The sequence below is a fragment of the Trachurus japonicus genome, chromosome 21, assembly GCF_045865225.1.
Source record: "Trachurus japonicus isolate A0001 chromosome 21, Traja_1.0".
NCBI classification, from domain to species: domain Eukaryota; kingdom Metazoa; phylum Chordata; class Actinopteri; order Carangiformes; family Carangidae; genus Trachurus; species Trachurus japonicus.
The window spans coordinates 19,140,091-19,165,080 of NC_140927.1; the positions used below are offsets into that span (position 1 = coordinate 19,140,091).

The window sequence follows — 24,990 nt, forward strand, 5'->3', positions numbered from 1 at the left end:
ACACTTTCTGGTGTGTTCTGAGTGGTAATAGTGTAGTAACCTTTCAAACTTAAGACTCATGAGTTAGAATATTGAAGACACATGCTCTGTAGTTTTCTGATATCAAAATAGAGTGATTTATTTGAGACACTGAATGACTTCAAAGTTTTGTCTTGGAAACAGGTGAATGCACCCTGGACCAGGGTGTGAGAGACAGTAGCTGTCACAGCACTTAATTCCATACTGGGCTCCTCAGCACGCCAACAATGGCCACCAACCCACAGCCCAATTCTCAGTCTGACACAGACAATAATGGCTCTCAGCAAATGAAAAACAATGAACCACCCATTAACATCCAATTGTGACTTCAAAATAAAAAGAGAGTGAGGAGGAGAAAAAAAAGACAAAAAAATAAAAACAAATTGGCCCTTTACTTTCAGCAAAAAATCTGAACATTTGCTGACCCCCCCACCCCCCTCCGCCCCTCCCCGCTGTTACAAAAAAAAAAAAAAAGTGCACTTCACGTTGCTCCAGCTGAATTTGACTGAAAAGAAAAGGGACCAGAAAAACAAAAAAAAAACAAAAAAAAAAAGGCAAATCACAGTGATGGCATGTTAGTTTGTAGATACCGTCTTGTACATTAGATCCCAGTACGCAGAATAGAGAGGCAGACTTACTGCACACTACTGAAGCTCAGCCACAGGCATTTTAAAACTGACCTAATCTGATCAGTGGGCAGCATTTGGTAGAACTGAACAAGACCAATCATAGCTTCTCTTTTTTTTTTTCTTTCATTTTTTGACTTTTGCTTGACCTCCATCTTCTGGTCAAAATGTGCTCTGCATTTTCAGTAGATTGATCAGAGGAAAGTGCCAAAGAGAAACCATGCTAATGCTAATCAAGCTGTAAGCAGGTCTCACAGGTAGGGTTTTTTGTTGTTGGATCTTTTTTTTCGGACTTTTCGTTCCATGTGCGACACTTTCGTTTAAAAAAAAAAAAAAAACCAGCACACCAATCAGGAGACTATGATGACTGCTCACTCCCCACATTGTTGACCTGATGATTCCCTGAATGTGAGTAATGAAATGCACATTTCCTTCCATGGCCTTCAGTGATTATTAGAGGAGAGCGAGTCCCCGTGCCATGTGTGACTCACTGGAGGATTAAAAAAAAGAAAAGAAAAAAAACTTGATACACTGGATATGATTGGTCGAGTTGAGAACAACTGTGTTAAAAAGAAGCTGATGAGACATGCACTTCATTTTAAAAAAAAAAGGTCTGGTCACGCATTATCAGCAAAGATGTGACAGCTTTAGCCATTAATGAGCCCCTACAGGATGGCAATAAAGAGTACTGTATATAAACATATATACACAGTATATAAGTCTGTGTATTAATCTAATTTACATATCTTTACATTCTTTAAATTTACATCCAAAAAAGGGAGAAAATTCTCTTTGTAAACCACACTTTTCACATCTTGTCCACAAAATGACGTTTTCTAATCTCGAGTGAATTGAGCAGGTCATTTTAGGAGACTATTTCTTGGCAGGTTTTTCCTTTTGTTGACCTGATGTTAAACGTGAGCTAAGAACTACCTTGTAGCGGCACATTCAATTTTTTTTGTTGTTGTGGAAAATAGACAAAAAAACAAAGCAAGAAGTACTCTTGAAACAAACTATTCTCCACTGAGGAGAAGTTGAGCACCCTGTCGACAGACAATACCAGTGCTTCAGTATTGATGTTACTTTTATCATGTCACCAGTTTGTTCGTTGTTGACATGAAGCAACATTTGCACAAAGGAATTCTAAAACCACAACCTGTCTTTCGTAATTTGTTGCCTTTCGCAGCCAAACACGTGTCTCATTAACACTTCTCTCTTTCTGTAAAAAAAAAACGCATCTTTGTGTTTCCAACCCTTCCAACCCGTTAACAGCTGGACCAGTGGCCCGGAGGGATCGCAGCACTTCCTCATTAGAAACCTTTTTTAAAAAAAAAAAAACGCTGATGCACCCAGGGAGTTGGATTCAGTCTGGTCTTGTGGGATCTTTTAACCCGCTTCCATTGTCTCAAACAGGTGTATCGTAAAAACACACGTCATCAGGACTGTTAGGTACACTGAATCCAGTTGGTGTCGGCTCCTCAGAAGCTGCTGCGGTCATCTGGTTTTTACTCCTGTGAGGGTTTTATCTCAGTCCACCTTAACCTCTTCTTGAGCAATGAGAGTATGTTTGCTGATGTCAGAAGAAGGCAATTTGTTCCACATTTCAGGATTCATCAGTCTCCAGTCAGCTATTTTCGGAGATCAAGAACACATACCTGGAAGGGAGAGCATATGTTTGCATTAATACATTTCAAACAACACATCTCTTTTTGCCTTGGTGTTTACTTGCATGCACACTGTATTTTCTAGCACCAAACTGCAGCAGCTGATCTTGTTGAGAATTATAATAGCTGTGGCTTACCGAGCCGTCTGATGCACTGGCACCGACTTTGTCCCCGGTGCTGTTCCAGCAAACCTCGAATATACCGCCAGTTCCCCTGTAGCTGTGCACCAAGGCTCCAGTCTACAACAACAGGACAAACACATAAATTACCGTCTCCATTAACAAATGATTCTGTGGTCACCATCAATCTTCTCTCCCGTGCTATTAGTGACAGTATAAATCCCTGCCTGACTTACCGTGGTGTTCCAAATGTGGACGCACTTATCGAAGGAGCCGCTGGCCAGGTGTTTGCCGTCGGGGCTGAAGGCCACGCTGTAGACAGGCTCCTGGTGTTTGGTCAGTGTGTGAATACAAACGCCTCGCTCCACATCCCACAGTCGCACTGTCGAGTCGAAAGAGGCACTGTGTGTGTATGCGCAGGGGAGAAACAGAGTGCATAAATGAGATGTGGCCGGTGCCAAGGATGTGTAATCATGTTTTTGTAACTTGAAAGCAAAGTTTCACTGGGGCCATAAAAAATGACCAAAAAAAAGAAAGTCTGTGTAGTGGCTGTGGATGCTTTTAAACAGCCTGTTTCATTATTACAACTGATTTATGATGCAGTGCATGAAACCAAAAAGACCAGGAATCGAAGAGAAATAAAACTACAAATAAGGATCACACTTTGACACTGTAAAGATAAAAAAAAAGTGTGAACCTTTTCGTAGAGAATAGCACCTGAGACACTGTCGGAAATTAATGGTGATGCAAACAGGATGATTTCAATTAACACGTCTTCTTAACACAGAAGCCATGGCTCATCACCGAGGTATGAACAAACAGAACTCAGAACTGGGTGATGGGTAGTTAAAGTGAACTCTATGACAGTGTGCCGGGAACAAAAAGTCAATTAAAATGTTTTTGAAATGGCATTTACTTAAGATTATGAAGTTCCATCCAAGCTGTTGTAATAAAGTCAGTTTTATTTACATTCTGAACTACAGGCAGGTACATTATAGTGGGTTGTGCTGATGGATGATCAGAACTGTCGCCTTATGTCTTTGTAAATGTCAAGACGATATCTGACCTTATTCCCCCATAATGTAAATTTCTATTTATATTATTGAATTAATATCAAATTTATTTGCCCTGACGTAGTTTCACATATATAACCACATAATACGGTGTAGCTTTGTTTGGTGTAGGTGCTTCGGCGTGATATCAGTGACAGTTAAAAAATAAAACATGTCATTTAGTTTGGTTTCACAGTCAGTGAGAGAGCTGTGTTATTTGCGATGACAATTTAGTTTGAACATGGCCTTGAAATGTATTGTAATGTCTTAGGTGTCATCTCCATGAAAGAGAGATAACACAGGTGAGTAAAACAGGATGTTCTTGTTGCTCATGCGGCAACATAATGCCTCCTTACCAATCATGTTGGCTATCTGCTATTTCACAGGGTGACGATCGCCCTATGGTTAAGATCGCACAACCCTGGTAAGGGCTGTAAATTCCTGTGGTATTTGAACTAGAACATTTAAACATGCGTGCACATCTGGGTCAGGGTGTAAGGCTGTGGGCCACTGACATTTACTAGCGCTGGGATTTGCCCGGAACATGGTTTGTTCTGAGTGCCAGGCTGTGAGTATCCCCTTCCCAAATACATATAGACAAAAGCTCAACCGCATATATGCGATTTCATGAGTGCATGAACCTTGACTTTTCTCTCAAAAGGTGAGCGATGTGTGTGTCTTGCCCCGTACGGTGCTGAGCGTGAGCTATGTGTAAGTGATTTCCCACCTGGCGAGCATTATGTTGGAGTTGGGGTTGTTTGTGCCGGGGCCTGTCGGGCTCCACTTGATGGTGTAGATCTCTTTACTGTGAGCCTGGAGGTCGTGAACACAGGACTCCTGCTTCATACTCCAGATCTACATGTGAAGGAAACAACAAGAGCCAAATATAAGTGAATGCAATCCGCCACCTAGGATTGTTGTGTTTCACCTTTCAGGAGCAGAGGACAAGTCTCACCTTTAACGTCATGTCGTCTGAACAGGAGGCGAGCAGCATCCCAGATGGATCCCACTTAATGGCATTAACTTCATTCTGCAAAACACAAATGTTGTCAGCGTGGCCGCCGAGGGAATTCGCGTGTTATGGAAGGGAGATGAGGTCAGAGGAGCGGTGCGGAAAAAAAAAAAGCTGTTTACCGTGTGGCCTTGGAAGGTCTTGAGGGGCCGGTCGCTGCCGAGGCGACATACGTGAATGCACATGTCCGTGCTGCAGGAGGCAAAGGTGGTGTTGTTCTGCCAGTCAACATCCAGAGCTGGGGCTGAGGGAATATTTGAATGCAAAGGTCCACACTCATTAAAGTGTTAGGGGGAGGGGGGGGGGTTATGAGGCCACAGTGTGACCACATCTCACCTGAAAACATTTTTTTCCATCACACTCATCACCTACTATAATAAGCTTTTACTATTCTGGATGCATCTTGAATTGGCTTTACCTGAGTGGAAAGGGAACTGCTGCTTGGCTTCTCCTGTGTGCGCGTCCCAAATGATTGTCGTCTGGAAAATGAAATTGAGCATTTCAAACCACAAATGTGACAATTCAAATGCACCATTACAAATAATGCGACATATTAAAAGGGTTCATTAAAATGTGCTCCAGGGCTTGAAATTAACACCCATCATCCCATCCAATGGGTAGGTCAGGTAAAGGAAACAAAGACAAAGGTCGTACTTATTGGCCTTGGTGTGTGCATAGGTGAAATCTTTTTTTCCCTTTCTCTTTGCAAGTTTTAATTTTAAAGAATGGCCCACAACATGACCCTATCTGCAATTCATAGCATTTTATTTAACATACAGATACATTTGTGTTTAACCTGATCATGCTATGATATACAGGAGTCTTCCCTTTGTGAGTCTCTGAAGAATATACTGTTAGGACCATTTACTGTTGGATGTTTAGTATGCATTGTACTTTATGGATAGCAGTGAAATGATATGCTACCGATCCCAAAGCAGCTCATTCCAAGCCCTAGGACTAACAAATAAAAAACATGACAATATTGTTATTACTGAAGGACACAAATCCAAGCTTGGGGAGCTTTATGAATTACCTTATCTACACCAGCACTGAGAATAGAGTTCCCCTTTTTGTTCCACTTGAGTGCAAATATGGGTCCTTTGTGCTGCCCCAAGGTGCTCGCCAGATTTCCTAGAGGATAAGAGGCATATCCATTTCTTTTAGAAAAAGATCGTTCAAAAAAGTGTCACAGAGGTTGCATTATTCACAATAACAGTGACATAAACCTAATGACCGGGGAAACGATACTGTACTTGGATGATGGAGGACTTACCATCCTTTGTCCATATCCTGGCAAATCCATCATACGAGCCAGTTGCCAGTAGAGTCCCGTCGCTCTGTTGGATGGAAAGATATCAAAGCTGTTACTTCGCTGTCCTCAGCTGCACATGGTAAAAGTACGGATGGACGATTGGGGACCTACATTCCAGTCCAGTGAGGTGACGTCTTTGTTGCTGGGGACATCCTGGCCACCTTCTCGGATACAGTGGCGCAGCACCAGCTGGGTGGAGTTGGAGTTATTGTTCTCGTTGAGGTTCCAGATCCTGGCGGTGGAGTCCCCCGAGCTGAGCAGAATACCAACGCAACGGGGAAAGACAAGTTTGTTTAATATGAGCTGTCAGCCAGGGGTTCTTATGAAGCCATTTGTCTTTCAAAATAAAAGCCAAAAGTGTGCATACAATAACGTTATGACTCATCCAGCGATCTGTTTCGGCACTGACAACACTCACCCTGAGGCCAGCAGATCGCTGACGGGGTTCCAGGCACAGATGAACACTTCAGACTCGTGGCCCCGCAGCACCGTGGCTTTGCTGGCTGGTATCGCAACGTCTATATCCATCTCCATGGGCTCACTGTGGTTATCTGAGAAGGGTTGGTGCGCACACAAATGAACAGATACACACATAATTAAATATGCATCAACACATGCATGCAAACACACGCATGCCAACACTTAAGCAACCTTAGAAGTAGTTTAATTAAACTGCTGATAAATTAACTGTTACCCACTGTTCATGGAGGAACAGACTAATCTTTAAAAAAAAAACAGGGAAGAATGAAGTAAGTTTTTTGTTGGTATATGACAGTGCTATTTTTATTTACCTAAGTCTGAAACACTGACCCACTTTGCATGAGCACAATCATCGCATTATAATAAGAAACCCAACCGCAGTGATGGATGCAAAGGACAAAAAGGGGAAAGCTTGATGAGCTTTTCACTTCATTTCTACCCTGATGGTGGAACCTTACTCACACCTAACTCTTCCTGTTGCCATTGACACCTTAGAATTAAATTCCGTGGGGGATACGCCGACACAAACATACACTCCTCTCCTTCCTGCCTGTTGCTGCACCTGATCTACACCTCTCTGGTTTCACTCACAGAAGACACTAAAAAACTGACGTCCTGTGAAAGCCATATAGCTATTTATGTTCCTGCAGTTAAAAAAAAAAACACATATAGAGTGATATGTGTTATGACATAATTAATGATATTGTATAATGAAATGAATTACTCAATGTGAAATTGCCTGTCATAACTGAGAAGGTTAGGATTAACAGTCAACATTTTTCTAACACCTTTGTTTTTCGTGTTTGTTATATCCTTTCTTATGCATTTGCTCCAACCTTTGCCACTATTGTTACGCTTGTCTTCATTAGTTTCAAATTCTTATGAGAAAAAAATAATCACTATACACTATAATTCCATGTAAATGCCAACAATATACATTAACTATAGTTTACTCAAAATAAAAACTCCTTGCCAATTAATTACAAGTCTAAAATCGTCCATGCAACACATACTTTTTTGTACTTGTGAGCTTTCACAACAGCAGACTGAATTACTGATAACGCCTCTCTTCCCCTCTTGTTTACTGTTCAGTCACATAATTGCTTCATATGCATCATGTCAATTTGCAGTAGCTGAGACGTCCATATATGGACCGAACTTACTCATGTTGTGAGTGCCGTTCTCCTCCCCGTTGACAGTGGCTTCTCCATTCTTTGGTGCATTAGACTGGTGTCCGGAGGTGGAAGCTGCCATGCCGCCGGCCGCTTGCTGCTGGGCTAACTTGTCGCGGAAGGCCTGCTGCCGCGTTTGCACCACATCTGGCATCACGGCGTCGATGAGCGACAGCGACTCGATCGGCCGACCGTCGAAGACCGTGCCGTCCTGCAAAATAACACATCATGAGGCGGTGGGGTTTTTAATTAGCGGCTTGTCTGGAGTGGTGTTTCTCGATAATGATCAATTAGGGGTGAAATGTGTTTTCTAATTGGTGGTCCTCCACAAACATTCTTCAGTGTTTTCTCTTTTTTTTCCCAGAGTAAGGATGTGCAACAATGTGAGAAGCATTTGCAGTTAAACCGGTGTGTTGTCATAGAGATTAAAGTCTGTCTTTGAATCATTAGCAACCGAAAACATCTATGGCAGCTTGAAAAAAAAAAAAAAAAAGCATGTCTCTGCCCTCACCTCATTGATGCTGATTTCTGCCTCCACATACTGAAGCCCTTTCTGCAGGATGGAGATGAGGGCTGCAGGGGGCACTAGTGTTCCATTGATGTTGGACTGGCTGATGTGGCTTTCAATGCCAAAGGTGAATGCTGAGTGAGAGAAACCTGAAAACAAAACACCATTCATATTCATTAGTGGGAGAGTGCCAAGCACAAGATGTCTACAAACACAACACAAACATTCAAAGAAAAGTCTTGTCCGATCCAAACAAAACCAACAGTAATTGAATACAAAAAAGAATAGCGTGGCAACTATGACATTTGAGAGCGTTATAAGGCATGCCAATATCAGTGTTGACCTCTGAGCAGCTAGAAGCGTATTTTCTGCCAAATGGCTCCACCAGTGGTCTCAGTAAACAGTAATAAAATTGAGCAGCTAGAATTTGGATAATTGATTGGGCAGTGAATAACATGCTGGCATCTCAGAAGAATGGCACCCACATTACAGAGAGTGAAGGGCCAGTTCATTTGGATGCAGTATCGGCGAAAGAAAAAAATATTTTGCGTGAGCGTGAATAACAGGAAAATAGCATGTTATGTGTTTGTTTTGCATTTTGAAACTGTTTATGTACGACAACATGGGTTTGAGACAAAACTCTGCAACAGTGGGGATTGTGTTGAACAGACTTGAGTGAGACAAACCTGATTCTTGGAGGTATCTGTAGACCAAGAAGTTCACTTCGTCGCTAGTAATACTCATCTTAGCCCAATGAAAGGGAGGAGGTATGCTGGAAGGCTGGGCTCACTCCTGTAAAAAATAATCAGAGATGGGAGTTTAAAATTAACACTTAGGTCTGCACTCTTGCATGTGACATATTTCTAAGCTGCTCTTACAAAAGATATCTTCATCACGTTCCCATAAATATAGATACAAGTTCTCCACACAGCACAAAATGTGTGCCGCGGCTTTGTTTAGTGACACAGTCATGTGCTGGTATATTTTAATAGACACATAAACTCACACACACAGACAGACAGACAGACAGGACAGCCCTGACCTCCAGCCTCTCTTAGTACATGATCACTCTTGTCTTGCCCATTGCTGCATGACTCCCTACTTTGACAATGTCAATAGCTGGGTCACTTAACCTGTGAATCCATGAATAGTACTGGATCTAAGTATTTCCAGCCTCTCTTCTCTGGCCTAATGGGAGTGTCTATATCCATTTGGCTTCCACTGAGAACTGAATGGTGCTTCCCATTAGTGACCCGGCCAACCATCTAGATGGAAAAAGCCCTGATAAAGCAGTAAGGATATTAAATGCCAGTCTACTACCCATCTAGTGAATTACAGAAGAGACCAAGGGGCTAATTATTCATAGCAGGCAGCCTGACCTTCCCTTCTGAGTTATTTTCAACAAATAGGGGTGTTTAATAGAGCTTCTGTTAACATATCAATTGAGACTGTCTCATAACTGACGGGAGCCGAGTAAAACAAAAATGCAATTACATTGTGAATTCCATCATGTTTTTGTCCTCGGGCTGATGAACACTGCAAGAATACTGTAGAGTTCATCATTTTCCAGTGACTCAGGCATACACTTTCAAAAGAGCACGGTAAATGGAGTTGGAATGAGATTATTTATACAGTATATTCACAACCAGAATGTAAACAAACGCAAAAAAGTGAGGTAAATATGATAAGCAAGACTTAAAGTAAGGAAAAGGCAAAGCCTGCAACCTGATAATGACTGTTAAAACAAAAGGCATACAACTATTTCCTGCTCTCCCACTGGGAGATAAAGGGACAGACATTTTGCTGAGAATAAAAAGAGATATAAAAGAGGGGGATGGTGTCAGGTATGAAGACTGCATAGCTGCCCAACCTTCATTCCTAACACTGTCCAGGCCCACTCAAGTTTCCCTTTGGTAGCATAGCAACAAGAGCGACCGAGCAAAATAGAGAATGGTGTTGTCCCAATTACCAGTGGGCATACAGCCAGAGGGGTTGAACATGTTACTCAACATGAATTATTCACTTTCACCTTGGTATATTCTTTCAGAAAGAGTCTACCTTTATTGTACCACAGCGGACAAACTAAGGCCTGGAATTATAACAACCTAGTCTGCAACCAGTGTGTCCACTATGATGACACACTTATATTCTCCAACAGGAAAGAGGAGCTATTAAGTTACACATGTAGTAAAAAAAAAAAAAAAAAAACTTCAACAACTGCAGAAAAAGGGGAAAGAATCTCAAAAATAGCACACGCAAAGACACAAATATTAGTGTCAACTCAACATTTCATACATTCTCTTTATCATAAACATCAACTAACAAGGGAAACAGGCTCTTTGCTGCCATCTTCCTAAAACAAAACCAAGCTGGTCGACCTGCTTTGACCACTGTCACCATGTCTCTCTTCCACTAATTAGCTTACTTATGGGACTAGGAAGGGATAGCCACATCAAAGCCAGGCAGCCACTGCACCCAAGGCGACTACAGCTACATACTGAACAACTGGAAACGTAATTAACAGGCAGTCTGGAGGGGCTCACAGGTCCCTTCAGTGCAAGGCAGGAGCAATAATCCCTCTAACAGATGGGCGCATGATGCCACCCTCACCAACTCCCTGGGCATCCCAGCCTCCTTTGACCAAACAATGCGTGCCGTCCAGCAAGCCGCACAACACGCCAACCTTTGCTAGGGCTACGGTTTATCCACTTAACTCGTGTAGTTGAGCAGAGTCAACATCTGAAGACATGATTCCTCTGAAGAAGGGAAAAAGAAAAAAAATAACACTTGCTTACAGGGCTGCTCATACAAAAAAAAGCATAGCACAGCACAGATTAACCACATTGAGGTACTTACATTGCTGACCTACAACTCACATTGCTGAGCTCGACAAAATTCCAACAACTTAGCCGTTTTGCCATGTTCTGCACCGGCCCAGTTTGCTTTTTCTCCAGTTGTGGCCACATTTCACACTGGATACAAATACAGCTGTTTTCTTCCCCTCTTTGTTCTCCTCTGATGTTTTATTTTGAAAGATCCTTTCTGCCAGCATTGAGTTACCATTCTTCTCAATGAGCAAATTAAACAAATGACCTGCCAACCACACACTGGCGACACCCACTTTCAACAAAAATGCTGTCACAACAAAGGTGTCAACATTTGTAGTTTCTCAATTTGTAGTTTCCTGTTGCTTTAAATGTCTCTTTAAAATGTCTCTAAGACTGAGTTTCAGTTGTGTAACAAATGTCTGAAGCATCTCTTACCAAATATTATCAGTCTGTGTAGTTTTAGCTCGCGGCGACTTTCCAGGGTACAACCAACATGCTCCATTTAAAGATTACCTACTGCAATCAGATGGCTGCAGAAAAGATAAGCAATGGATGGGCCGGGGCTTGGAGCCCCAATGATAGATGATGAAAACCACTCCACACCACCACACACTGTGGTGAAAAGGCTCATTACGGTTAACTTTCATCCGCTTACTGCAATCTTGCGACAAGTGCTGACAATGTAAACAACACCGCCAGCTTACCGAGTCACCTAAGTGCACCGTGGCCTAAGGATGTGGTCAAAGCTGAAGAATAATGAGAGCCTTTATAATGTAACTGTCTGTTGACACCTGAAACGTTGTAGCTGCTTTTTTCGTAAATCCGTCTCATGCATGTCTGACAATGCACTATCTAGCAACTCGTGCTTCACTCAACCCAAAGCACGTACTTGGCTTTTTGTGTTGGGGCTGTAAGCACTGAGTACACAGCATGCAACAGCACCACGGCTGAATGATTCCAGTGTACAAGACGACGGACAATGTGTGCTTTTAATTTAGGTTCAAACACTTTCCATAAGTATGCTTTGACAAACCTCAACATCATGAATCTGCAAATATTCAAGAACACAGATGAATGGACTTCAACCATAATATTTCCATAACCAGAGTCTGTGCTGTACCATTTACAGGAAAGATACCTGAACCCCAAAGCTTTGTAAATGTTAAAAACAAACAAACATTAAAACCAAAGTGAAAGAGCTATGATACGAGTACACATGAACTTTCTAGGGGTTGGTGACAAAATATCCAATACTAATGCAGATGAGTGAATGTAGCAAATAGCAAAGTATGAATTGTCTTATGATGTCGAGTCAGAACACATTGATTGTTTGGTGAACAGATCGTCTTATGGGTGGCTGGTATATCTCCAAGTTGTCAGAAATGCAAAGTTGGATTTTCTCGGTTGCCAGGGAGCACGGCATTGCCAAACATTCATTTCCACTCTGATTGGTTTGTTTTGGTTGGTAGGGGATGTTACTGCATCCCTCACAAACTCCACAACAATAATCTTGCGACTGAGTCTGTCTATTTTGAGTAATTCAGAGTTGTTTAAGGTTTTCCAAAGCAATGTGAAGTCGAATGTCAGCAGTTCTTTTACGTCTCTCTGTGCTTTGTAATTCGGAATCTTCTCCTGTGTTGTAGTGCTAATGTTAGTGCTAAGCGGCTTTGCGAATTACTCAAAACAATTCAGAGAACTGAAGTAAGGACTGACACAGAAAGTCCTTTTTTGTAGTTTCTACGAAATTGTCAAGTAAAGAGCTACTGTTAGCTGTAAGATGTTTTATGACTGTGGTTTTTGTATTCACCACAGTCATATCTGATGAGAACATTGGAGTGTACATGTTAAAGTTCTTCAAATATAGTAAGTAGCACATGGTGTTTGTTTATCGAACATCGACATTGAATCCAACCAACACGTGTGTACATTCTGCAGATTACTCAACTTTGAGATCATTCAAAGTTAAAAGAATGGGAAATTGCTGCTGTGGTTTAACTATTTAGGATCCATTTAAGGGTGAGTGTAAGAGGAGGGAACATGCTGGGAACCTGAATTTCTATTCACTGTGAACCAGTTCAGAGACCTGCTTTTGCATTGCAGCCAATATACAAAGAGGAGGGAAGCTGCAGATTCAAGCAGGTTGAATCTAACTTATAATAGATTTTTACAACAAAACGCTGACTTCCTCTTTATGTATTTGTGTGTGTGACACCCACGCATGGATAGAAAAAAAATGTTACAATTTCCGCTACTGTGGGTAAAACAAACATGCCACTGCTAATAATTTCACGCGTCGTGCTCTGAAATAGTCTTGCCATGTGAAATCATCCATTAAACACCAAAACATCAAATAAAATGCCTTTCGAACATAAACATTTAAATTTATAAGTAATGGAGTAATGAGATCTGCATAACCAGCCATCTCCTACACATGCAGGTTTGAAAAGAATGATGTTAAAAAAAACACACACACACAAAAAAAAACAGCATACCAGGGACCCCATTTTCTCCTGAACAGTCACCTCCTGACAGATGTGCAAACAAGACCTGGAAACAGCAGCCATTTTCTCTTGAACTGCTCTGCTGAGTAAAACCCGCCTTTGAAGCTTCTGGTTGGGCTGCAGTCTTCAGGGGGGGAGGGGAGTGAGTGAGAGAGAGAGAGAGAGAGAGAGAGAGAGAGAGAGAGAGAGGGAGAGAGAGAGAGAGAGTGGGGGAGGGGAATCTGAGAGAGGGGATGGTGGAATGGGAGCAGGGTGATAAATAATGATCCCCACACAGGTAATCACAACAACCATTTGAGCGTTATTCCTCGCCTCTCTCTCAATGAGTCATTTAGCGGCGGCCAATGTAGGTCGACGCACGGTGGGGGGATGGTATAGCCCCTCCGTCTCTGGGGGGAAACACTTCTCCCACGCTTCCTATGGGTGGCAACACTTTAAATGTTTACCCGGGGTGGCCAAGAGTGTGCCAAGAGAAACAACGGCGCGCAGGTTTTCATTTCAACCAAACACTCCACCTACTGAGCAACACTCCTTTAAGCGGTGGCGAAAAGAACTCGTACAAGAAACGATCTGCTGAGGTGATCAGTCCAGATGAAAACCTGCGTGGTGTTGTTGGTCCTACGTATAAGTACGTGGCTAGTGGCCACCCCTGGGGACCACTGGGCCTAACCTAATGTTTCTTCCAGCAATTAACAATCAAAAGAGGTCATCAGGGTAACACGTTAGTGCAACCGCAACCACTGATACTGCAAACATGTCCAAACTATGAGCTTCGATTCCTCAAACACGCGCACACACACACACACACACAACTAGAACGAGCCAAATCTTTGATATGTGCCTTGACATATTTTTGCGAATGAGTGTATTAGGTGTGTCTTTCTTTTTTCAAGAGAGAATTGCACATTCACAAGGCGCCACCATCAATTATATTTTCTCCTCGGGGGAGTGAATGGGGGATGGTGACAGACAACGAGGATCACTGAAAGGATTCATCATGATGGCTTCTAATCGGGGGCGTCAGGACCTAAGATCCACCCTCATGCTGAACCCATTAGAATCAAATAAAAATGACAACTCCCACTTGCCCATTGGTGTCATTTAGTATTCTCAGAAGAAACAAAAGAGGATCAGCAGTCTCGCATTGTTCAAAGACGAGAACCCCTGGGCTTCTTCCCCTACTGATGTGGACAATACATTACATACATAAAAAAGATCTAAACCAGTTTTATTAATGAGGATATAGACAATGTCAAAGAATAGATGCTAGAAATGCTAAGAGAGACAAAAGTATTGATGATTGAACCGTAGCGTTCACCTATCTATAATTATTCAATCCAAAGCCAAAGTTACAACTGAATGTTAAATATGTGTAACTAAGACATTTTACACAGCTGCTTCCTCGTGACAGAATTATTACCTGCTGTACAGCGTAACAGTATCTAATAGGCCTTAAAGCTGATGGATTTATTATTCCAGCTGAACAGCATTACATCCCGTACCTGTAGCAACATGCCCTCACTAATGCAGATCCCTGCAGTTTTGGCCATGTACAATATTCAAATTGCAGCAGAAGCATTGCGGTTTTACAAAGACACCCCCGCCTACAAATCATATTCAGACATGGGAGAACATGCTTGTTTGGCATACATCCCAACAAAAATAACATTGTCTTTTAAAAAAATTCTTCCAGTGAAAATGAAACGCATGTAATAACCATCCACACTAAAATCATCTCATCACACTTTCTGCTAATATGATGCCATTGATTTTTTTTTCCATTTCATTCTGCCCATGCAGTTTAGGACATATTCAAATGATACTGGAATCGGTCACATCTTGCCACCAACATTTACCATCTAAATACTAGGATTCCCCGAAATTACCAGCTACTAACGAAAGTTCATTTTCACTGGCACACTATGTGAGCACGGCATACAGCATTACTTTGAGTCATCAACCAGTGCATCAAACCCCACAGAACCCACTCGTTTTTCAGAAGACATCTTTGTAAAACTGATGGTGAAAGGGTGAATATGGCAATATGGCCGTAAATGTACAGTGTGGGCTGCAGCGTCAGTTACTGAGAACCGCGGCTTCTGATGAACACACACACACAAAAATGATGGGGATTAGCCACAGCAAACATCTCCCCAAGAAAGGCTAAGATTGACCTTGTACCATTGACCATTGTACCATAGCATTAGCACTTAGCTGCCTGCACTTGTGTCCATAGCTAAGATCCTCTGTTAGTAATTACAGCATAGGTAGTGCTCTCCACAGGCTGTGGCAAGCTACTTGGAGTTAGTAAAGTCAAATACTGGATGGAGTAAATTGCAAATGCTTGTTACATGTTGCCTCTTAAGTGTGTTAGAAAAAAAAAAACATAGTGCAGGTTGTAAATGGGCATTATGGCAAAAGCTGTAAATGTAAACACAAAAGACAAACATGAATAATCCTATGATAATGATTCTAAGGTCATTTCATATGAGGCTATCGTGACTCGCACGAGGGTCGGTGCTGCATCCTCACAGACGCTTGGACAACAACGTCGCTGCTGAAAAACAATTCTCTTTTAGATCTAATTGTTGACCAGCTACTTGTAACACACACAGATTTTACAGTAAGGTAATTGCAAGTCAACACTTTTTGTGATTTCCTGCCTTAAAGAGATAGTTCAACCTTTTGGCAAATTTGCCCATTGCCATAATCTCTAGTCTTAGGAGTAGGTTCGTTATCTTTAATTGTCGTTGCAAGCTATTTTTAAATCGGCGGAGAGGAAAAGTTTTTCGGCAAGCAGTCTCTTTTCAGCACGACACCAGCTCTGCATTTGCCTTGAAAACAACTCTGTCTCGTAACGTTACGTTATTATCTTATAGTGTGGTGAACGTGCAGGTCACAACTTGTCCACAAGAGTGTGATGAGGGAAACCAAGAAATTCCATTAGCCTCCGTAGCGGTAGCTGAGCAGCTCACTTCTCTGCTCCGTCTATCTAAAAATAGCTTGCACCGACAATTAGTAAACGAACCTACTCTTAGGACTATAGGGATTATGGCAATGGGTGTATTTGCCAAAATGTTGAACTATCCCTTTAATCTGGTTTCTCTAAATAACCTGGTTTCATTTGTGCACGCAAGTACACACACAAAGAAACCAGTCGCCGTGGGACAGGCACGTGCACATACCTCTGTGGGGGTGGGAGCCAAGTGAATTGCCACCCACAGGAATTGTGGGAATAAAGGAAATAAAGCGAAAAAACACATGTTCTACATGTCATTTGTTACTTTGTGCTTAGAAACAAATAACGCCTTCAATCCTCTGACCTTGCAATTGTATCACCACATGTATAGAGAGAAATTTGCACAAGATAGTTTACTGCTCTGGTTTAATTGCTCTGTTTTTCACATAATAGAATTCACTGTACAACAAAAGACAAGTTTGCAAAATGAGATCATTTCTAATCTAGGCCAGTGCATACTTTGTATCTTGATGTTGCATAATATGATAAAAAGCCACAAGTTCCTGTGTATTCTATCTGAAATTGAGACCAAATTTATCTGTTCATTTGATCAAAAACAGCCGACAGAATAGTGAACAGAACATCTCTGCTGTGTTGACACACTGTAGCAAGGTCCATTGTCTCCACCACTGACAGGAACTGAAACTATTACATCTTTAGAGGAACGTACAATATGTCTTAACATGCTTTTACGTAACCAGCATTTTACTGAAGGAAGAAAGCATTGTATCATTTTGTCCATTTTCATTTAGTAGAGTTAATGTATATTTCTATACTCATTCAATAGAAGAGGAGAACTAAGTGTTTAGGAGATTGTAAAGTCGACATAAAGGCCTCTGCCAGGCAATTCTCTTTTTTTCCAGCAAGATGAGGATTGCACAAATAAGCTGTAAACACAGCGACAAACCAGTGTGCGCAATACAAGTGTTGCTATGGTGACCAGAAGATCTTGCTTCTCTGTCAACAGCTGCTCATGCCACCCTGAATACCCCCCACTCTCCTTGAGCTTTCCTTCCATCTGACACCAGGGTCAAACAAACAAAGCAGACAAGTGAGCTGAAATGCTGATCTTTATTTTAAGCCATGCTTTGACTTATTCTTTATCTAGCATTTACACAGTGCAACATTAACACCTCAAAACAAAGATTCCCCTACACAGTGTGTGTATGTGTCCTCTAAACGGCACAGCTACATCCCGCTGGGCAATCGATTCCACACGGATTGAGAAGTTTGGAAATGTTTCCAATTTCTTATTGTAACTCAACAGAACTCTGGGTTCACATTCATCCAATGTATCTGGAGATGTTATAAATCTACTTGTGTATTTAGATCATCACAATACATGTAGTTACTAAATCAATCATGAGATACCAATATCATGTCTTTAATTTAAGTGCGTTCATTTCTTCCCTGGTCCATTACTGGCCTCTCTTAATGCAGACACATGACCGGACCAACAATGTAGTTTATTTGTTTATTTTTTAGGATCCAGGATGGAATTATTATTCCCCATAATATAACTGGCCTTTTGTACAGCACTGATAAAGAAAGATTATACCTCAAATGCAATTTCAATGAATTATGTGTGTACTCAATTTCTCTGTGCATTCATGTCCACAACTGGTCAGATCAGTCTGTGGTATGATGTTCAAGTTACAAACTACAAGGAAAAGGAAATTACAAACTATGCAGCAGCACACTTGAAACTTTCACTGGCATTCTACAGATGGTTGTTTCGTTTCCGGAGCAGTGCGCTCAAAGCCACAATTCATGGTTTTCCTGAAAACACACACTCCCTATCACCGGCTGCCTGGCCAAGGCTCTAGACAGATAACTCACAAGTACATTCAGAACATGACACCGCAATAAAAAAAAAATTAATCAGTGCAATGTTTGCCTTCCTTTTAATAACGATATTACTGACTTCCATGCGCCAGTATGGGACTGCCATTAAATGCTCATTTAGTTAACATGCAATGATGCTTGAAGGGGTGAAGACAAGAAATGCAAATAGTGGTGGTGCTCGTGTACACATATCCAATTAACATTCATCATCATCGCATTTGGTTCCACCCCTCCAGAGAGCAACTTGGACTGGAGAACTCAGTTGGAGAGGTGTTTGGGAAAAACAAAGTGTTCTTTAATAAACTTTACAAACACACCATGTTGCAGCTGTGCTACCATTTATAATATCCACGCTTAATCTGCATGTTGGAAGAAAAGCAGAAATGGTGGCATGGCTGAGGATAGTAAAACTCTAACTAAACCAACAGACTTATCTAAACGCTGACAAGGTATAAATACAAACGGATCTGGATTATGCAAGTTGTGTGTTGCATGTATTAGGCGTTTCTCACATTAGAGACCTGGCAGGGCCCCGTGACAGTGGCTTTTTAACTTTTAACCAACCCCAGGATGAGGTGCCGCTGATAACACCAATGTCATCATCTCTGAGACATTATCTGTGACAGTCGCATGCATGTTTACAGGCTAGTGCAACACAGACTATGCATGTACTGTGATCAGTTATGTGCTCTGGTGCACTTGATCAGTTAATCAGAAAACCAAAACAGCGCTCATTTTCAGGTGGTGCTAGTTCGCTATTGAGGCCTGCTTTGGTTGTTTGATAAATTAATGAAGTGCGCCTTTCACCAGAGCACACTGGGAGCTGATCAAACCCGGAGAACCCTTAAATCTGACAAAATCATGTAATGAAAGATGAGCTTTTCTTGTTCATTAGGCGCAGGAGATGAGGATCTTGCGAGTTTTCTTTTTTGGATCAAGAGGAATAAAAACTACAGCAAGACATCACACACCCTGCAATGTGACGGTTGCACATGTGTGCATCTCAGTATTAATGTTGAAATGACATATTGTGCAGCTCTAGTTGAAGCACTTCCATGGCTTGTACAGGCAAGAAAAAGATGAATAACCGCATTATAAATTATCTAGTTCTTTGATAAGAAGTCAAAGGTACAAGCCTGTGTACATGATGAGAACGTGGTGCAATATGATGGGAAATCAGCTACAACTCTCAGTATGTCCATCAGTGATAAACATCCGATCACAGAGCTTAAAGCTCAGTTAAGTCATGTGCGCTTTTATCAGCGGGAGGGAGATGAAGATTAAGTTGCTAAGAAAACCTTCTGACTGACTTTTGTTGAACCATGATAGCTTTACATGCAACATGGGGACGCTAAATCAAAAATATTAAAATAAAATAAACTAAGTTATTGTCTAGCCCCACCCATTTTTTCAGACAGTGAAGAAGTCTTTGTCAAACCATGAGGTACAAAGCCATAACAGTTCAAGATGTGGTCTCCATGGTTTTTATGGCTCCAATACAAATTTGGATTAGGGCGAAGCAGTTCAACCTCATGTTATCGAGTACATACATTTCTTCACGTTTACACACACACACAAAATAATCTTATATGGCTCAATCAGCAGGGGGGTGAAAAGAGAGTGGAAACACAATAATTCCTTTTAGTCAGAAAAAAAAAAGTTTCTCACTCTGGCATGCATGTGCTTGCACAACTTCCTGAACAGTCATCCACCAGTATAATTGTGGCCCCAACACCTTTCTTCTGAAAATGTAGTTAAAAATGATAGACCCACTTCAGAGGCACACTAGAATGATAGTAACTCAACTTGTTGTCTATTTTAACTTTTCCTTTTTTGTCAGTATTAAGATATGACACTGCCTACAAACACACTGTCCTTGAAAACAACAAAAAGAAGTGTCTGTTGACTGAGCCTTCCCTGACACAGCCAAATCACAGTTCACTAAAAGCAAATGAACATATTCTTTTAAATATAAAGAAAGAACATGAATCTTTCTCTACAGTGGGTTCAGGAACAGAAACTGATTAGCTGCTAGACACAAGAAAGAGTTGGGAGTTTAACACACCCTTAAAGGCATGTAGTTTTCTCCCGCTTGTTTTAATTTAAATACACAGGACAGTCGAGGCACAACAGACACAAGTTCACACAGCACTAAACAGAGCCACCCCTAAATCCAAAACTAATCCAAATAAATAACTATAGCCTTGAACTAGCCAGTACTTGTATGGGCGTTATTTCAGAGTAACCACTAGTCTGCCAACTGGCAGATAGCCCATGAACACTGCATGTCTCTTTTGGAGGGAGAGAATGGTTCACCTCCCCCCATGGCCTATCATAAATAAATACTGCTACAGAAATATTTGGGCAGCCCGTTACAAAGCTCTGCTGCACCACAAGGCTGACATGGGCTTTCTCAGGGACTTCCTTGCCCTACTTATGAGCAGGAGGATGCATTTCTGTTTTGAACACACAATGTACTTTAGATTTTCCGCTGCTGTTTGCCGTCTGCTCTTCACTGAATCCACAGCAGTCGCATTCAAATGATTTATCAAGAATCAATTTAGGGCAAATCGAGGAGTGACTAGAAGCCAGCAGATGAATGATGATACTTCCTATATTACAGGCCAGCCCATTTTTTTTACTAGACCTGAAACCACGTACAGCGCTGACATCACAGACAGCGTGGTTCTTATATCGTGGCTCATATCCTGTCACTAAACAAGAGGCAGGCAGACAATAACCCGTGGGCCAACAACATTATTCATTGATGTCCTCTGTGGATTCAATCCATCTTTGCCCATCTACTGGAGCACCAAATCAAAAGAAAGACAATTGAAGCCCTGAAGAAGAGTTAAGAGGGAACGATTCAAAGTCTATGACGAATAGAGAACATTTCTGCTACTCGCAATAACAGTAATAATTGGAAACACTTATGTTATGAGAAACTTGCAATTAAGGCATAATGAAACTCAGAGTTCTTTTAACAGGCAGCACTAAACCTGTTTTTGTAACGACTGCAATTAGACTTCACTGCCAGCCCTCACCTCTGGTGACAAAACAGGTCATCATGCTGCTAAGGCTAGGCATTACATCTGCAGTCACTGTCTCAGTGTTACAGGTCTATCTTTGCACATATAAGCAAATCACACATGCGTACATATTTATAGATACAATCCACTGTGTTCCATTTCATACATCACATCAAACAAAACACTCAACTGCGTATAACAAACAGCCATGTACCGTAACTACGTTTCATGCCGTTAATCCACCAAATTCAAGCTCAACTAATTTTAACCCAAATGTCAACTTACTAAACTGTAAAAAAAAAAAAAAGAGGCGACCAAATGCTTAACTGATGTATGGAAACATGTAATTTCGCGTACTCTAGGGGGCTCTTATCCACTAAACACCATGTGGTCTCTGGGGCTGACCTGAAGCTCAAAGTTTCAATGCTTCAATGATTTCCATGATCGGTAATTGCCGTCCAAATCAATATCTGCATGCTAGAAGTTAAAAATGACCATTATTTATGATGCATAAACAAGAATTATTATAATTAATTATTGTCAGAAAAAGACATAGCCTATTTAATCCGAGTGATAGTTCTGTGTGTCACAGATCTCATCTCATATTACCATCACTGACACTTGTGACGACCCTTTCAGTTCTCCACATCACTATATACAGTGGGTGACGTGTTGGAACAGCACCTGAAAAGTCAAGTGTCTGAAAAAACTGCAGTTCTCAGTGAAGCTCTTGCAGCCCTAAACATGGTATTTGGGGCAGCCCTTGTGGTTTCTGTAAACTAGTTCATGTCTTCATTAACACAAAATGGAGTAAACTAGCAAGCTGTGCTGAACAATTATTCATGACGCCAAATGAAAAAAGAAATGTGAGCGAGCATTTTGGATTGGATACCATAGATGTAAGAATCGTATATATATAAAAAATAGTCTGATTGTTTGTGGCACAGTTTTATAGTAAGGTCATCAAGACAATAAACCTGGATTCATGTTTAACAATGAAACTAGGGATGCATAATTAATTGCAATACAATCAAAATTGCAATAGGGTTAGCGTTAACTCCAACCCTAATCGTTAAAATGGAACAAAAATAGAGAAAGAACATGATTTTTACTTATTTTTTTCCAAGTGAAAATCAATTGCATAAATATTGAGGAACCTTAAATGAAAACTGAATAAAGCACCATAACATTAACAGATATCCAATTGAATACAACAGACACAAAGGTGGTAAGACACCAAAATGTCAAATCAAGTCCAGCCAGTACCTTCTCTCCAATGCAGACTCTTTGTTATAAAGGCTCCATGTGATTTCTGTAGCCAAACAAGACTGACTGATGTTGTGTACAAACAACATCCAGCAGCAGCCACTAGGTCAACAAGAAAACGGGGACATCACTTTTAGCATTCATTATTTGGGCCACCGAGGTAGAATCAGATTAAGAAAGCATTCAAACAGCAGTGTGTTTTTTTGTTGTTTTTTTTGAGGGGGGGGGGGTGTTATTTTCATCTAAATCCTTGTCATGTCTTGCAGAGATAATGAACACTTTGATGCTCAGAGGCCAGGCGAGACGTCTTAACTGTGTTTGTACATGCTGCATCCCATTATTCCATGACCTACAGAGAACAGCTACAGATACTAAGTGGGAAATAAGGTCACACAACATTTCTTTACCTCTTTGTGACAAAAGTAAACTGTTTAGTGTGTTGTGTGGACATCACACACACACACACACACACACACACACACACACAACACTTGAAAATAATAATAACACTTAAAGGTGCAATCAGAGTGTCCCAGGGCTTCACATTTCACAGGTTACTTTTGATATGTTGATGCCTCTCTTGTGCTTTCAGACACTTAGCCTACAGCTGACATGCTCAGGAAACAGCTTAACAGTGTAGTTATACAGTAACATGAACTGTCCCTTGACTAAAGGTGGCAATGTCTAGTACAGCTGAATGTCTTTCCCCTCCCCCACTCATGCGCTTTAAGTCTGCAAGGAAATATAAATACATAGGCTATGTGTATCATTCATATTTCAGCTTCACCAAAATGACTGAAACTGCACTGGTGCAACTTGATTTGGAGGGAGGTTTTCTTTTGTGCTATAAAAGGGCAGATTCGCCAAACTGGGACAACCTAACCCCTTGTACAAAAAGAAAAAAAAAACCGTATTGTATTTTTGTTAAGTAGTCCACAGCTGAGCTAACCAAGGTTTTAACAAAAAATAAAAAAAATAAAACACATGGCGTGAGAAAAGTAGGTTGTAGCGAAAAAGAAAGACACACAAGCAAGAATTTCAACACACGTGTGAGTCAATGGGTGACTAAGCTCTGCCGGCAACAACCTCCTAATCAACGCCATAATCACCAATTTCTGAAAGTCATTATAAAAAACCCACACACAAACACAGTCGCAGCGTGAATGCAGTGCAGCCAAACACGCGCAACTCGACTTTTTTTTCTATTTCTTTATGTGTATGTGTGTGTGAGAGCGAAGAGAGAGAGTGTGTGTGTCTCTCTATGTGTGTGTGTGGAACTGGCTTACCTTTTATTGTGAGAGTGAACTCGTGGTGTCCGCCGCCACCTCTTCCTCTTCCACAAGGAGAACCTCCAACTTCAGTGAGCCAGCAGCGACTTTCCTCCCATTTTGCTTATCGTCATATTTCAAGTTCCGACCGCTGCTGCTGTGACTCACTGTCGGCTTATTCGTGCTATAACGAAGCGTAATCGCCCCAGACAACACTGACAACTGGCGGTAAAGTTGCGGAGGGTGGTGGTGGTGGTGGTGGAGGAGGGGGGAGTGGGAAAGGAGGAGGAAAAAAAAAAAAAAACAACAAGCCGAGTTTCAGTGGCGGCTGTAAGGGCTTAACTCTGTGGAGTTTCACCGTCCACTGAGAACAGGGACGTAAAGAGACGGCAACAAGCAGGCGCTGATCGGCAGCGGGAGAGAGACGTAGACAGAGAATAGGAAAGAGAGAGAGAAGGAGGAGGGGGAGGGAAGGAGGAGGAGGAGGTGGTGGTGGGGGCGCTGGGGAGGTGAAGGCTGACCTTAAACCTGAATATTGAAAACATGAAAACACAACAAAGTAGCTAGATTTATGAATCAATTCGCGAAAACATTTCTGCCTCTTATGTGTCGATTTGCCCCCAGCTAAGTAGGTTAAGTGCTAAAAAAAAAAAAAAAAAAATGTGGCACTGTAAAGTGTAGCTTTATCTTTACACTCAGAGTGGCTACATGTTACATAAAGAGATAAACGTATGCTCGTCGTCCAAAGACTTGTTTCAAAGGCTGTGTTTGCCCTTACCACTGAGCTACTGTACATTATGTAGCCATCTAAAATGGAGACAATCCTGACTCAGTTTTGACTCACAGTAGTGTTGTAATTTAACTTAGAGCGCACTCTCGATTATATATATATATAAAACGTCTTAAAATGTAATATTACTTAGGTTTTTTTTGTTGTTGTAAGCCTAGTATGAGCAGGGAGCTGAGTCTCGCAGGCTACAGTCTTGCATGTTGTCTATCTGGCCCCATGAAGCTTCTCCTCCCCTCCCCCACACTCCGCTCTTTTTCGCCTGCCCGGTCACACAGCGGTTGATTAATTCTCCTTTCGCCTTGCTCAGTCATTCAGATTTGGAAAGTAAATAACAAGTTGACATCATTACGGCTCTACACTGGTGTGACACATTCCTTTGGTTACCGTACACACGGCAAAGTGAGCGCACTACATATTACTATATTATTTGCTGAAAGCCACAACTACTATCCCCTGTTTCTGGTGCAACGTGAACTTCATG

General features: G+C 41.5%; 1 protein-coding gene across 2 annotated transcripts; it reads right to left on the reverse strand.

Annotated features, from left to right (window-relative positions):
* Positions 1 to 92: 92 nt before the first annotated feature.
* tbl1x (transducin beta like 1 X-linked) lies at positions 93 to 24,753 on the reverse strand. 2 transcript variants are annotated; one of them, XM_085766152.1, is made up of 16 exons: positions 23,738 to 23,949; positions 13,284 to 13,416; positions 8,650 to 8,755; positions 7,967 to 8,112; positions 7,447 to 7,666; positions 6,222 to 6,354; positions 5,915 to 6,056; positions 5,765 to 5,828; positions 5,525 to 5,622; positions 4,910 to 4,970; positions 4,614 to 4,735; positions 4,435 to 4,509; positions 4,207 to 4,334; positions 2,664 to 2,829; positions 2,446 to 2,547; positions 93 to 2,299 (listed from the first exon to the last, which is right to left on the reverse strand). In XM_085766152.1, exons 3-16 carry the CDS (start codon positions 8,705 to 8,707, stop codon positions 2,273 to 2,275), a joined length of 1,542 nt encoding a protein of 513 aa, XP_085622278.1. In that variant the 5' UTR covers positions 8,708 to 8,755; positions 13,284 to 13,416; positions 23,738 to 23,949; the 3' UTR covers positions 93 to 2,272. The 2 variants fall into 2 exon arrangements, with proteins under 2 accessions (XP_085622278.1, XP_085622277.1); XM_085766151.1 differs by lacking the exon at positions 13,284 to 13,416 and having other exon boundaries at positions 23,738 to 24,753.
* Positions 24,754 to 24,990: the final 237 nt, after the last annotated feature.

Coding starts and splice junctions, on each gene's coding strand:
- tbl1x (XM_085766151.1), bottom strand. CDS start 8,707: ATGAGTATTACTAGCGACGAAGTGAACTTCTTGGTCTACAGATACCTC. Junction 4,736..4,909: donor GCAGTTCCCTTTCCACTCAG/GTAAAGCCAATT, acceptor ATATTCCCTCAG/CCCCAGCTCTGGATGTTGAC. Junction 4,335..4,434: donor CAGACGACATGACGTTAAAG/GTGAGACTTGTC, acceptor CTTCACATGTAG/ATCTGGAGTATGAAGCAGGA.